Below are 15916 nucleotides of genomic sequence, written 5' to 3'. Positions count from 1 at the left end.
TTTTTGTTTTGGGAGGCCACATTGACAAGATTTTTTGGGCATGTTGATTGAAGTTGACTAGGGTTTGACCGCAAATCTGACCTAAGATTTTCTCTCTCCTTTGACTGAGATTTTGCTACTATTTTTCCTGGGTTTGACTGAGGAAGGAAGGTTGAATTCATTGCTGGTTTGACTAAAGTTTTCCGCGTCACTGTACTGTTGACTTTGATTGGTTAAGCAGTCCATTGATTGCTGTTGATTGTTCTTCCATATGCCGAAATTTTGTAGATTGATACCATTGACCAGATTTGACTTTATCTCACACTGTTGACTCATTTTGGATTGGTTGATTTGGGAAGTCAAGGCTTTGACTTTGACTAGTTGTTGGATGTACTATTTGGACTATGTATCTCATGCTGAACATTGATTGACTAATAGAAGAAGAAGAATTGATCAAAGGGTTTTCCCCCTTGTGGGGTTTTCCCCTGGTCTTTGACCAAATCTCTGTGTCTCATTGTGCTTGGCTATCTTCTATTGTGCATTTATTGTTTACTATTATACCTATAATTGCTTTATCGTTAATGGGGTGATTGAAATTGGAAGAAAATTGTTTAAAATGATTATATCAACATAGAACACTATGGAAATTAACATGGTTTCAGAGCTAAGGTGAAGATTAGCCTAAGGAGACCAGAGAGCACCCCTTGGAGACACTCTTTTTTCTGATTGGTGATCAAATTTTTGGGCAAGATGTCTACCTCCTATTTCAAGATTGAGGAGAAGCTGAATGATGCCTCCAACTTTGTAGCTTGGAGGGCTAGATTGGATCTTACACTGGAAGAGAATGATGTGATGGAATATGTGCAGGGCCAAATAGCTGAACCTTCGGAGAATGCCAATGCCAGTGCCAACTCCAAGTACAAGAAAGGTGAGATCAAGGCCAAGAAAATTATTATTGACTCTCTTATAGATCATATCATTACTTATGTGTCCAAGATGAAAAAGTCAAAGGAAATGTATGACAAATTCATTGTGATGTATGAGGTCAACAATCTTACCCAAGTCATTTCTTTGAAGAGTCAACTCTGTGATATCAAGCTGTCTAAGTCGGAATCTATTACTTCCTACTTCACGAGGATCTCCAAGATAAGGGATCAACTTCTTTCTATTGGAGAAATTATATCTGATAAGGAGCTTGTGCAAATGACCCTTGGTGGGCTCCCCATGTCTTGGGAGACTTTCATTACTAGCATTAGTTGTAGGAAGGAGATCCCTTCATTTGATGAACTCTTGGGGTTGTGCACTCAAGAAGAATCTAGGCTCATTTCCAAATGGAGAATTCAGAGACAAGATGAAGAAGAACCTACAACGTTTGCAGCCAATGTCAAGAAAGGAAAAGGAAAAGGAAAAGGAAGACCTTTCAAAGGGAAGCCAAAGAAGCCAACCCCACCATTCAACAACAATAGAAGGGACTTTTCAAAAGTCGAATGCTACAGGTGTGACAAATTTGGCCACATTGCTCGAGATTGTCCCGATAGAAGAAATGCTCAAAGGCCTAGCAACAAAAACAATAATGGGGACTGTTGAGAAATCAATGCTAGTAGTAATTAGAGTTTGATTCCTCTTCTTTGATAATTACTTGTAAATTATTTTGGCTTCTTTTACTTCTTTATTATATTATGTTTCATCAAGCAATTACCAATTTATGTGTATATGAAGATCACAAGAACAAGAGACACAAGATGTAGGCGAACAACCAAGGAAAAACCCCTATAAGGGGAAAACCCATTCAAAACTCTTCCTTCAATAGATTCAAAGACAAGATGAGATAGTTCAAGACTCCTTTGACCTAGACACAGACTTCCCCCAATCACCAAGTCAACCCTTCCTTCTTCTCCAAGTGATGTCCTCCTAGTTGCAACTTCGACCTAGAAATTCGACCTCCTCAGCAGTAGAACTTTGACCCTAGGGAGTAGAAATTCAACCTACAGTAGAATTCAGACTTTTGGCCCTAGCGATAGCCCAGTAACTTCACACGTGTGAGAGAAAGATAGCTCGAAACTTCGACTTTGTCTTCTGCAATCTTCTTCCTTCTCTTGGAATTTCACATCTTTTACTGCCTCTCTTTCTTGTGTATCAAACTTGTTGAGTGAGTGAACAAATGGATCGAACTGCCTATCTATATATAGCCTCTTTTGTGGGTCAAATTTCCCTAATGTAGGTCGACTTCATCATCATAGGGTTGACTTGGTGTGGAGGTGTCAAATGACCTATTTGACTCAAAAATAATTCTTTTTACATGATACAAAAGCCCAAGAAGGGTCTAATAAAATTGACAATGACTCTATTGACTCAATATAAAACCTAGAAGCCTACAATGGAGGCTTTGACCTATAAACATGATGACCCAAGCATGAAACCCATGCTTTAATAAGTCATAATAAAATTTCTTTTGACAAATAAATTACATTATACAATTATGAAGACCGAACCTAGTTACATTCTTCAACACTCCCTCTTAACTAGGGAGATATTCATATATATATATATATATAAGTACATGGAAGATCTCAAAAACACATGAACTATGAAGAGTTCAAGCACACTCAGTGCCACAGACTAGATACCTGACCAAGGTTATCTATCCAAGTGGGACTAAGATGGACTAAAATTTTCAGCCAGTCTAGGTATCATTGTGCTTACTAACTGGCCATCAACCCAGGGATCTAGGTGTGTATGCAAGGTTAGAGCTCCAAGAGCAACGCCACCCTCCCTCTTCAGGATCAGGACTTCAAACATACATAGGCCAACCAAATGTCCTCCCAAGCATCTGCTATTAGATGCTTCATCTCTCTTTATCAACTAAACTTGCAATGTCAACCAAACCAAACATGCTTCTAAAATACTCAAACTTTTGATTCGGAAGAGACTTTGTCAGCACATAAACTACCTGTTCATCTGTTGGAATATACTGTAGCTTTACAATCCCATTTTGTACCAAACTTCTAATGTAGTGGTACTTGTTGTTGATATGCTTCGTCCTTGCATGGAATACAAGGTCTTCAGACATCTTGATGCTACTTTGATTATCACAATTTATTATAGTAGGATCCAGAGGCTTTCCAAACAAATCTGACAAGAGTTTTCTTAACCAAACAACTTCCTTTCCTACTTCACATGCAACAATGTATTCAACTTTGACACTACTTAATGCAACAAGATCTTGTTTTCTACTCATCCATGAGATCATTGCAGCTCCCAAACTAAAACATCCACCGGTAGTGCTTCTGCCATCAGTCTCACTACCACCCCAATCTGAATTTGTGAAACTAGTCAACTTAACTTCCTTTCCATCATATTTTAGGCAGTGATGTATAGTGCCATAGAGATATTCAGGAATATGCTTAGCGACTATCCAATGGTCATGACGAGGCTCCAACTGAAATTGACTAAGAATATTTACAACAAAACATATATCAGGTCTTGTATTTACCAGTACATTAGAGAGCCTACCAACTTACGATAGCTAGTAGGATCGACGAGACTGGAGTCAGAGCTTCTCAACTTCTTGAGGTTAGTGACGATGAGAGTAGTCATAGGATTGGAATCCATCATACCAAATTTATGTAAAATCTTGATTATGTATTTACCTTGACCTAGATATATTTCTCTAGGTTTCTGTGAAACTTCCAAACCCAAGTAATAGTGCATAAGTCTTAGATCTTTTATTTTGAATTCAATTGTCAACATCTTCTTGCATTCTTTTATTATGTGCTCCACATCTGTAATAAACAAATCATCTACATAAAGTTGTATAATGATTGGTTCATTGTTCACTACCTTAATGTAGAGATTTGGATCTGCAAAAATTTTTGATGAACCTAATTCCTAAGAGATATGCATCCATCGTTGCATAACATGCCCTAGGAGCTTGCTTTAAACCATATAGGGCTTTCATAAGTCTGCAAACATGTGTGTTCTTGCTATTTATTTCAAAGCCTTCCGGTTGTTCAATGTATACTTCTTCATCGATGGTCCCATTTAGAAAAGTTGTTTTTACATCCATTTGATGAATATTCCATCCCATTGTAGTAGCTAGCGAAACCAAAGATCTTATAGTAGTATACCTAGCAGTAGGTGCAAAGGTTTCTTCATAGTCTATACCTTCCTTTTGAGAGAAACCCCTTGCAACAAATCTAGCTTTGTATTTATCTATACTTCCATCGATCGCATGTTTGATTTTGTAAATCCATTTTGAAGTGACAATTGATTTGTCCCTTGGCCTAGGAACGATTTCCCAGACTCCATTCTTCATGATGGATTGATATTCTTCTTGCATCGCCTTCTTCCATTCTTCTTGATGAGCAGCTTCTTCAAATGTAGTTGGTTCAACTTCTATCAATTTTGTCATGTATGCTGCATATCCTGAATATCTTTTTGGTCTTTTGCTTTCTCTAAAAGTTCCTTTAGCAGCTCCATGTCCTTTGGCATCTTCAAGAGTAGCTTTCAACCAATTTGGCCTCTTCCTTGTTTCAAGTATGATCATAGGTTGAATCAGCTCACTTGGTCCTTCATCTTCTTCTTCTTGGTTAGGAGTTGTCTCATCATGATGTTTTTCTTCTTCAAATAGTGGTGTATCTTTGTCATTAGAATCAATTGGAATATCCTTGGATCTCTTGTAGGCATGATTCTCATCGAATATAACATCCCTGCTTACTTCAATTTGTCTTCCTTCCTTAATGTAGATTCTATATGCCTTTGAAGAAAGACTGTAGCCAATGAAGATCCCTTTGATGCTTGTAGAATCTAGTTTCTTTCGCTTGTCCTTTGGAATATGGATGTATGCGGGACACCCAAAGATTCAAAGATGGTCCACACATGGCTTCTTCCCTGTGAATGCTTCTTCAGGTGTCATATTCTCAAGAATTCTATGAGGACTTCTATTTTGTATATATATTGTTGTCATAGCTGCTTCACCCCATAGAAACTTTGGAAGGTCTTGATCAAATATCATAGTTTGTATGCATTCTTCAATTGTTCTATTTTTCCTTTCTACAACTCCATTTTGTTTGGGATTGTAGCGAATAATGAGCTCCCTCTTAATACCCGCTTCTTTACAATATGCAACCAATTCTTTTGAAGTGTATTCCCCACCATTGTCGGATCTCAAGGTCTTTATCTTTTTGTTGGTTAACGTCTCTACTTCAGATCTAAACTCCTTGAATTTTTCAAATGCTTCATCCTTGTCTTGAGAAGGTAGAGCCATGTCTTTCTAGAGTGATCATCAATGAAGGTCACAATAAAGATGGCCTCCAAGTGATTTGTTAGACATAGGTCCACACACATCAGAATGAATGAGGTCTAATATTTCTTTAGACCTTGTATCATTGCGTGTGAAAGGCTTCCTTGTATTCTTTCTCAAAGCACATCCCTTAAATACTCCACAATTTTCTTTGATGTTAGGGATGCCATTTACCATTTGTTTGAGAGAGGGAATGATCTTGTAGTGTATATGCCCAAATCTTCTATGCCATAGTTCAATGGGATTGATTTCCATGTGAACTAGAGCTTGAGGAGATGGTGTTATAACTCTATATAGTCTTCCTTCACAAACTCCAATAACTTTTGCCTTTTCAATGCTTGAATCCTTTCCCCAAACCAAGACTTTACCATCTACAAAAGCAACCCTATCTCCTTTATCTTCTAAACAAGAAATTGAAAGTAAATTCTTTTTCAAACCTGGAACATAGAGTATATTGTTGAGGTGTAGCTTTGCTCCATTTTCCAGCTTCAAAGATGTAGATCCAAGGCCCTTGAATGCATAATTGTTATTGTCTCCTAGCTCCACTGCATGAGATGATTTTTGCTTTGATAGAGTATGAAGATGTTCGCTTTCCCCTGTCATATGTCTTGATGCTCCACTATCAATGATCCATGCATTCTCATCATCAAGAGGACCTGTACATGCAGCCAAGAATCCTTCACTTTTGACCTTCTTAGATAGGTTGTAGATGATCCTTCCAATCCATCTTCCTGCAATTCTTATGATATTGAACCCCATCTTCAAGTAACTTGTTATAGAGGTAGTAGCCTTCCTTTTCAAGCCAACAAAGTGATCTCCAACCTTTTTTGACCTTAGCTCTGATACCATGTTGAGAAATTAATGCTAGTAGTAATTAGGGTTTGATTCCTCTTCTTTGATAATTACTTGTGAATTATGTTGGTTTCTTTGACTTATTTATTATATTATGTTTCATCAAGCGATTACCAATTTATGTGTATATGAAAATCAAAAGAACAAGAGACACAAGATGTAGGCGGACAACCATGCAAAACCCCTATAAGGGGAAAACCCAGTCAGAACTCTTCCTTTAGTAGATTCAAAGACAAGATGAGATAGTCCAAGACTCTTTTGACCTAGACACGGACTTCCCCCAATCACCAAGTCAACCCTTCCTTCTTCTCCAAATGATGTTCTTCCAGCTGCAACTTCGACCTGGCAGCAACAGAATTTTGGCCTCCCCAGCGACAGAACTTCGACTTGCAGTAGAATTCAGAATTTCGGCCCCATCAATAGCCCAACAAATTCGCACATGTGAGAGAAAGATAACCCAAAACTTTGACTTTGTCTTCTTCTGCAATCTTCTTCCTTCTCTTGGAATTTCGCACCTTTTACTGCCTCTCTTTCTTGTGTATTGAACTTGTTGAGTGAGTGAGCAAATGGATCGAACTGCCTGTCTATATATAGCCTCTTCTGTGGGTCAAATTGCCCTAATGTAGGCCGAATTGGTGTGGAGCTATCAAATGACCTATTTGACTCAAAATTAATTCTTTTTACATGATAAAAAGACCAAGAAGGGTCTAATAAAATTGACAATGACTCTATTGGCTCAATATAAAACTTAGAAGTCTACAATGGAGGATTTGACCTATAAACATGATGATCCAATCATGAAACCCATGCTTTAATAATTCATAATAAAATTTCTTTTGACAAATAAATTACATTATACAATTATGAAGACCGAACCTAGTTACATTCTTCAACAGGGACAACAACTACTTCGACCATAGAAGGAAAAGAGGAGGTTGTGCTGCCCATGAAAGTGTTGAAGAGCCCCAACGCCCTCAAAAGAGGACTAGAAATTCAAGGTATGCTAATAATGTTGCAAGTTCTCAATCTGAATATGTTCTTGTTGTTGCTCTTTCTAGCTCTTCTTCAAATAGCATAGATAGTTGACTGCTGGATAGTGGGGCATCTAGACATTTCACTGGGTATCGTGAGGTCCTCTCAAATTTGGTTGAGAGGGAGTCAAATTTGAAAATTATACTTGGGGATAATTCTACTCATGATGTCAAAGGGTATATGGCTCTACTTCTTTTCATTTGAATTATGGTCAAACCATTCTTCTACATGATGTGTTGTATGTGCCAAGCCTAAAGAAGAATCTTGTCTCCATCTCTGCCATGGAAGACAAGGGGTTTAGAGTTGCATTCATTGATGGAAAAGTCCTTGCTTGGCCAAGGAATTCTAGCATGAGGGCAACCTTCACAATGGGTGTCAGGGATGATGGCCTATACAAAGTTTGTGGATGACCAATTCAAGCATTGGTCCATGATAGTACAAATCAGTGTGAACTTTGGCACTGGAGATTTGCTCACCTTCATTATAAAGCTTTGCCTATTGTGAGCAGGATGGTTACAGGGATACCTAGGATGTAGGTTGATCATGAAGGTGTATGCCAGGGATGTGCCAGTGGGAAGAATGTCAAGGGACCATTCCCTTTTAGCAACAATAGATCTAAGGAGATCCTTCATCTTATTTATTCTGATCTTTATGGGCCCATGCCGGTGAAATCTCTTGGAGGATATTTATACTATGCAATATTTGTTGATGACTGCTTTCATAAAACTTGTATCTTCTTCTTGAAGACTAAGGATCAAGTTTTTGATGTATTCAGGGATTTCAAGGCTCTTGTAGAAAATCAAACAGGAAATAAGATCAAGATCTTGAGGATAAATAATGGAGGAGAATATACTTCAAATGAGTTCAAAGACTTCTACAGAGAAGCCAAGATTAAGAAGGAGGTCATTGTTCCATACAAACCTCAACAAAATGGAGTTGCTAAGAGGAAGAACAAGACCATCATAGAAGCTACCAAATCCATGATTCATGACCAAAAGCTTCCTATGTTTTTGTGGGAGAAGCTACAAATATTGTTGTATATGTCTAGAATAGAAGTCCTCATCATGCCTTGGAAAACAAGACTCTTTTTACTTATTTACAGGTGTGAAACCAGAAGTTGGACATTTGAGAATCTTTCGATGTCCTGTCTACTTTCATGTGCCAAAGGAGAAGAGGTCAAAGCTTGAGGCTTTAGGAAAGAAATGTACGTTTGTTGGTTACTATGAAAATTCTAAAGCTTGCAAGATATATGTGCCAAGCCAGAGAAATATTGAGTTCAGCTGGGATGTGACATTTGACGAGGATGCTACCCTTGTGAAAACAAGGGACTCTCCTATCCCAACCAGCACTGAGAGATGAAATGATACTATGGATGCAGATGTTGAGCCATCCGTGCCTGAGCCCGACCTTGCAGATGAGGCTATGGCACCCATGGATCCTTTAGATCCTCCTTGTGATCCTCCCACCAAGAAGAGACCCTTGTGGCTCTGTGATGTTGAAAAATCTAGGGCATCAAGTATTAGGTGATTTCTCTGAGATAACTGCTTGTGAATGCTTTTTACTTCTTAGATTAGATTCTTCTCTTTAGATTATTATTGTTTTCTTCTTTCATCAAACAGCTACCAATGCATAAACAACAAAGAGACAAGAGATAGAATGTAGGCTATTCGCTAGGGCCAAAACCTCTCCACTTGAGAGGAAAACCTGCACAAATTCTTCTTCTTATAGAGACTCCAATTGACGAATACCAAGACCAAGACCCTTGACCTATTCAACCTCTCCAAGACCAAGATGTGTATATTCTAATTTCTCATGTCTTCGATCATCATTGATACTGCTACTAGTAGTATCAATATTTTTATATGTTACAGTTTCTAAAAAAAATGAATCTTTATGTCTATATTTAATTTTTGTATCTATAATTTGTAAATTATATTATTATTATTTTGTATGTGTGTGTGTAACATACCCCCTTATGTCCTATGTCCAGGGTCAATGTGTCCCATGTCAGTACTAGGATGTATCCTCCATGTCCCGAGTCCTTGTGTCATGTGACTTAGTGCAATACTTAATCACCAACTCATACGAATATTAGACTCAAATATAGCTTGGGAATGTTTGTGTTTAATTCCTTGATTATATGAAGAGTTTATTAGTGGTAAAAGTTTTCAAAATATTAAATTCAGTGAACTTGTTAATTTTCTTTTAGAATATTGGGGATGCCCATAAAGATGTGAGAAGCTACTGTACGAGACCACATAGTTTGGAACAGTGCTTAGAAAGTGCTAAATTTTGACCGAAACAAGTTTTGCTACCAGTGCTTATATTTACCTAACTACATTTTCTTAGAGCTTCATAGCCAGGAATTAATAAAGATACAGTTGTACTGTATCCCTTGCCTTCCATGCAGCTTCAGGAGATGGTATTTCCTTTGTTAAATGAATTTTGGAAAACTAAGTGAATAGCATTCTCAGCAAGCTCAGAAAGTGTTCCTTTTGGTTTAAAATGGTTCCTAGTAGATAAACAGTCCAAATAGGAAACGGACCTTATTGTTTCCCATTATGTTGTTGAAGTCTACATTATTGATTCCTCAGTCTGCTATGTCACAATACTAATCTGTCTGTATATGATTATGGAAGTTTGATTGTTGACTGTGAAATTCATGCTTCTGTGTTGCAGGCAAACTGTGGTTATTTCTGCCGCATTAGTAAAGCAACTTCGGGAGGAGACAGGGGCAGGAATGATGGACTGTAAAAAGGCTCTTACAGAAACTGGTGGGGACCTTGTAAAAGCTCAGGAGTTTTTGAGAAAGAAAGGTTTAGCAAGTGCTGACAAGAAGTCGGGCAGAATAGCAGCTGAAGGCAGAGTAGGTTCCTATATTCATGACAACCGTATTGGTGTGCTGATTGAGGTAAACTGTGAGACTGATTTTGTTTCAAGAGGTGATAGCTTCAAGCAACTAGTAGAAGACCTGGCAATGCAGGTGGTTGCCTGTCCACAAGTTCGGCATGTTTCCATAGAGGATATCCCGAAGGAGGTAGTAGACAAGGAAAGGGAGATAGAAATGCAAAGGGAGGACGTTCTTGCAAAACCTGAGCAAATTAGAGAAAAGATTGTGGATGGACGGATAGCAAAGAGGCTAGGCGAGCTAGCATTACTGGAACAAACTTTTATTAAGGAGGATAATGTTCTTGTTAAAGACATTGTAAAGAAGGCAGTTGTAACTTTAGGAGAAAACATCCAAGTGAGAAGATTTGTACGCTATAATCTTGGTGAGGGCCTTGAGAAGGAGACCAAGAACCTTGCAGCAGAAATTGCACAACAAACTGCATCAAAGCTACAAACTTAAATTATTGTAGCTGCATCTTAGTATTGAGTGGTACCCAAGAATGCAAGTCAGTTCTGAAGGAGAACAAACACTCTTTTGCTGGTTACGAATGTAATTCTTTTGATGCTAGTTTATCACATTAAGTGATAGGCTATTTTTTTCTGCCCATGGATTTAGTTGTGAAAGTAAACAAATATGCACGTCTTGGAGAGAAGGTAGTAGATACTACTGTTAGCTTTGACAGGGGTTGCACAGTTGTTTTAGCAATTAACGATCATGGTTGGATTTCCTTCTCTCCATGGTGATTACCTTCACAAGAACATTTTAGAGGTGCTAGAGTCTTGGAGCTTCATTGTAGACGCAAAACACATGGAATAAAATTGCTCATGGCTGCTGCGATAGCATGCAAAACAATTGATTATGTATATTCAAACTTGTCCAATTGGATAAAAGTTTTCCTTGCATGAATGTAGATGGAACAGTAATCTGAATTGAAATAGCTCGAATATTTCTCAGGGAAGTATTTTACATAACTGTCAAATTTATCATGCTCTATACTTTTTCGTCATTTTACTAGAGTTTCTGGCATCTTCCCAAATCATTACCATTGTATGTATGTATGCATGTGTGTACATAGAAAATTGTCTATAAGCTATCTAGATTCTAATCTGATTGAAATGAATGTTGTATAATATATAGAGATATTTATGCAGGCTTTATCGCTTACCCTTTATCCAAATATGTTACAAATATCAAGGCACTTCTAATAACACCGTATTTGTCGTGCAATTCGTTGGTTGGTCAATTCGATCTGTTTACAGCATTGTTGTTGTTTTTTCATGTAACGTTTGGATACTGGCGTAGTTTTCAAATCACAGCAGGCATACTGATGTTGTACATGGTTTTCTCAAAATGGAGGAAACCTGCAGTTGCTGCAACCATTGAGCAGATTTATCCTTTTGTTCACATCCTCTCAGGACTAAGATATCAAACATCAATAAAATTTGAACCAATCATCCACTTCAACCATTACAAGGTCCCATGTCATTTTAGAGTTTCAACTTTTGGTCTTTACCATGCACAGTTAGGGATCCGCTTGATTGCGCAGATCATTACTAGAATGTCACCGAAACAATTTATTGTTTATCTAAAGCATCCAAAGTTGCCAGGATCTGGTTAGGGATATGGATATGCATTTTGATACCACTACAACAGGCTTTTAGTTAAGTTTGGATACTATATGTTGTTATTATGTGACACTTGTAAAAGTAATATATAAAAATATACAACCACGAGACATTCAAGATTGTGTAGAGCGCCTTCAATATAAATAAACGCTATTAAGCATCTTTACCACCCTTTGGAGTATTTGAAAAGTTGGTCTCCTCTGCAAGGCTTAGACTTGCTTCTTGTCAATTAGAAAGTCATGGATATTTTTAAGATCAGTGAATTGTTAAATTTTACTAGGGCATTGCTTAGAACAGATTTTCTTGTACAGATAATAGCTTCAAACAATCATTGTTAGCATTCACATTATTCATCATTAATCCATTCATAAGCATGTAAGAGCAGTAGCAAATCACAATAGAAAATAATGAAGAAACCATGAGACAAGAGACACACAAATTAGGCCTGAGGCCAGGGCAAAACCTACGAGGGGAAAACCCAGAAATTCTTCCTTATGAGAAAGAGGGAGAGAGAGTTCATAGTACATCAATACATCAGAATGGTATCAATAGAATAGCCAAACCAATACCCAACAGTAAGAAGAAATCCCAAAACCTTCCTCTGCAATTCTGGCCCTCCTTCACCTCTGAAATTTGCTGGATCAAAGAGATAGAAGATAAATTCAGTGTGTCCAAATGAGAGGGAGACCTCTCCTTTATATAGACTTCCAAGGGGGGTCGAATGGGTGTCTTATTGGAGCCCAGCCAACTTGAAAGATCATGAGGCCGACTTCTAAAATTTTGGAGGGTTTTGGAGGGAAAAATTATAAATTCAAATTTGCAATATTAAATTTTTTTCTTCCTTTTATTTTTCATTGATGGAAATGCTGACCATGGCTACAATTTTCAACACTCCCTCTTAGCCAAGGAGGTATTTTCATTCTCTGTCATTATAAGGAAAGGGATAGCATCACAATCCAATTTCAATGCTCCCTCTCAGCTAGGGAGGAATTCTTCCGGCTGCTCCATAGATCTCATCTTGGCTGAACAATGATGTCTCGATCCACAACAGATGATAGGGGAGATCAATTTACCACAACCAAGTCCATGGTAGTCACGTTTGACCTTGGTAAAGATCACACACACCCTATTGGTCTCTAGGTCAAGCTCCATGACCTAAAGGAGTATATCATAGATCTCATCTCAGATGTACATGTCTCATAAGGAAAGTTGATAGTTGCATCATCATCTCATCTCATCTCGGAAGAATGATCCACATTCGACAATAGGGGAGATCGATTTACCACAACCAAGTCCATGGCAATCATAAATGGCCTTGGTAAAGATCACACACCCTATGTCCATTAACTGATCCTCACCTAACTTGATCATCAGTGATCAAGTGGTAGAACACCTGCATCCAGTACTTAGGCAAGATCAATTCACCTTAACCAAGTCCGTGACAATGTTAGTTTTTTATTATGATGGTAGCATCAGACGTGTTCTACTCTTAGATGGTGTTAAGAGGCTAAGGAACACAGGATCTCCAATACCCAGAAATGGATTCGTGAGATATGGCTCTGAAACACCTTAATTAAATTAATTAACCAATAATTAAATTATTTTCGAAGTTTAACTTAGGGAAGTTGGTTAATTAAAGTTAATTAATTAAGGATGTTTTGTTGAGATTGCAACAAGATGATGGAGCTTAGTGAGAAGAGTCGCCTTCACTAAGTGGGCCGGCAGGCTATTTTTGGCGCAAGTCTATTTTTAGACATATGGATCATGTTTATGGATGATTGATCAAGTTGGGAAAAAATAGATGGACTTCTATTTTTGATGAAAGTGTGAGTGATCAAAGTCAAAAATAGAAAAGTCAAATATTATTATCTCACAATAATATTTGGACTATAAACTTAATCTTATTCTCTTGGAGCACTTCAGTTTGAGCTACAGAGGTGGCACATGCAGCTGTCAGAAGGAAATACGCTTTTCTTATGAGTCAGTTGAGTTGTTGCATGCATGACTTCAGTTAGAACTCAATCAGTGGAGTTTGGTGGAGTTGATTGTGGAGTTGATGGAGTTGTGTTCAGTTTAGCTTTGTTAAACTGGTTGTATTTAGTCTAACTGGCAAATAGACTAGAGATGAGTTGGGTGAATTAGTTATTAATTAATTCACAAGTTATTAACTCATAATACAACTAATGAATACATCAGTTAACTCAGTTGCATGTCAATGCATGTTCAGTTCAACAGGGACAGGTGGTAGAGAATCAGATTGCTATCAGTTGTGACTATAGTTGTGCACCAGATCTTGCACAATTAAGGGATTGAGTATGCCAATGAGTTTGCCCACGTATTTGCCCACATTATAGCTTGTGCTCACGTCCAACAAAGTGTGAGTGACTATTTTGCAGGTGAAAAACGAGTTTGGTAAGCCATTCTCATCAGTTCTTGAGCAGGTATTGAGCAGTGGAGGCAGGCAAGCAGTGGAAGAGATTTGGAGATCAGATCTGAGTTGTATTGTGTGTAACAGAGATGGAGATACTTGTGAGAAGTATTATGCTGTGTAATGTTACATGACTCAATCATTAATATACAGATAGTGTGGGGTTTTTAGCGAGATGCTTTCCCCGGGATACATACTGTGTTAATGTGTGAATGCTCTTGATGTTTTATTGTTATTGATGCTGCTATATTGTTGATCAACGTAGAGGAGCTTATGTATTGTGTATGTTTTCCGCAATAGTACATGATCAGGATAATCTCTGTTGAATATGTGTTAAATTATTCAAAATTTCTACATGGTATCAGAGCTAGATAATTGTAGAAAAAGTTTCTACATGGTATCGGAGCAGCTTGATTTGTAGAAGAGATTTTTACAGGATATCAAGCGAGGATTGATCATCAGATCTACTATTCAGGAAGTGTTTACATTCTATTTCTTCAGGCAAAGTCTGTAATCGGGCCAGGTAGCCTCTGGATTCATCCTTCCTTTTGGAAGGTGAGATATCTGGTGAATGCCCATACAGTCAATCTCTGTACGAGAAATATTGTGTTCTCACGAATTCTAGATTGGAAGCAGTTGAGTTGGAGCTGGTGGAAATTCGAATTTGCAGCAGTGTTGTTGAAAATGTCTTTCAACGGATTGCAAATGTTATTCCAAAGCAAGAGCGACCTGGCGCTCAAGGATAAACTCAGTAACAATAAAGGTGAGAATGGATCTTCATCAAAGGTATCTGATGAAGAGAATTGCGCTTTGGCTGCCAAAGCAAAGAAGGGGAAGAACGAGAAAGCTTCTCATTCCGGTGCGAAAGGCAAGACGCAGGACATGTCCAAGGTGAAGTGTTTTCACTGTCACCAGCACGGACACTATGCCACTAATTGTCCGCAGAAGAAGAAGAACAAGCAAGCTGCTGGATCTTCAGTAGGAGAGGCTCTAGCCTCATAGTTTGCGCTTGATTTTTCATTGATCGCATGCTTGGTTTCAAGTGTGATGGGATCAGTGTGGTTCTTGGACAGTGGTGCGTCTTTTCACATGACGGGAGATAGAGATTTGTTCTCTGATCTGGAGGACAAGGATCTTGGAGTGCACATCGAGATGGGCGATGATGGTAGATACAGTGCGACCGGTATTGGTACCATTTCCTTTGAGAGGGAGTCTGGTAAACCCTTTGTATTGAAGGAAGTCATGCATGTTCCAGGATTGAAGAAGAATCTCATCTCAGTGGCGATGTTAGAAGACAAGGGGTATGATGTTGTTTTCAGCGAGGGAAAGGCCTTCCTGCGCAGCAAGACAACTGGTGAGACTCGGAAGATAGGGGTTCGAGTGAGGAACCTTTATCAGTTGCATGTAGATGGATGCGCAGCAATGGCAGGCAAGGCAGAAGGATTGGTGAGCCGGGATGATGGCGAGTTGTGGCACAGGAGATTGGGTCACCTTCACCATGGAGCCTTGAAGATACTGCAACAGATCACTACAGGGCTTCCTAAAGGCACACTTGCGCAGTCAGATCAGTGCAAGGGGTGTACTTTGGGGAAGTTTGTGAAAGCCACCTTTCACGAGAAGGATAGTCGCGCCACGACGATCCTTGAGAGAATTCACACAGACGTGTGTGGACCTTTCTCAGTTGCTTCGACAGCAAAACACAGGTATTATGTGATTTTTGTTGATGATTTCTCTCGTAAGTGCTGGATCTTCTTCATGCAGAAGAAGAGCGAGACATATTCAAAGTTCTGTGAATTCAAAGCACTGGT

General features: G+C 38.5%; 1 protein-coding gene across 2 annotated transcripts in view; it reads left to right on the top strand.

The window, feature by feature from the left end:
• LOC149260350 (polyprotein of EF-Ts, chloroplastic-like) overlaps window positions 1–11026 on the top strand; it is a 230752-nt gene extending 219726 nt beyond the window's left edge. For both annotated transcript variants that reach the window (XM_089420355.1, XM_089420364.1), the window contains exon 5: window positions 9845–11026. In XM_089420355.1, the coding sequence (XP_089276481.1) occupies window positions 9845–10514 (670 nt within the window). In that variant the 3' untranslated portion in view covers window positions 10515–11026. The remainder of the gene's footprint in view (window positions 1–9844) is intronic.
• Window positions 11027–15916: the final 4890 nt, after the last annotated feature.

The sequence above is a fragment of the Pinus tabuliformis genome, chromosome 6, assembly GCF_031772625.1.
Source record: "Pinus tabuliformis cultivar Carrire ecotype Pingquan chromosome 6, CPIR1, whole genome shotgun sequence".
Taxonomy (NCBI): Eukaryota; Viridiplantae; Streptophyta; class Pinopsida; order Pinales; family Pinaceae; genus Pinus; species Pinus tabuliformis.
This window is presented reverse-complemented; position numbering and strand designations above follow the sequence as displayed.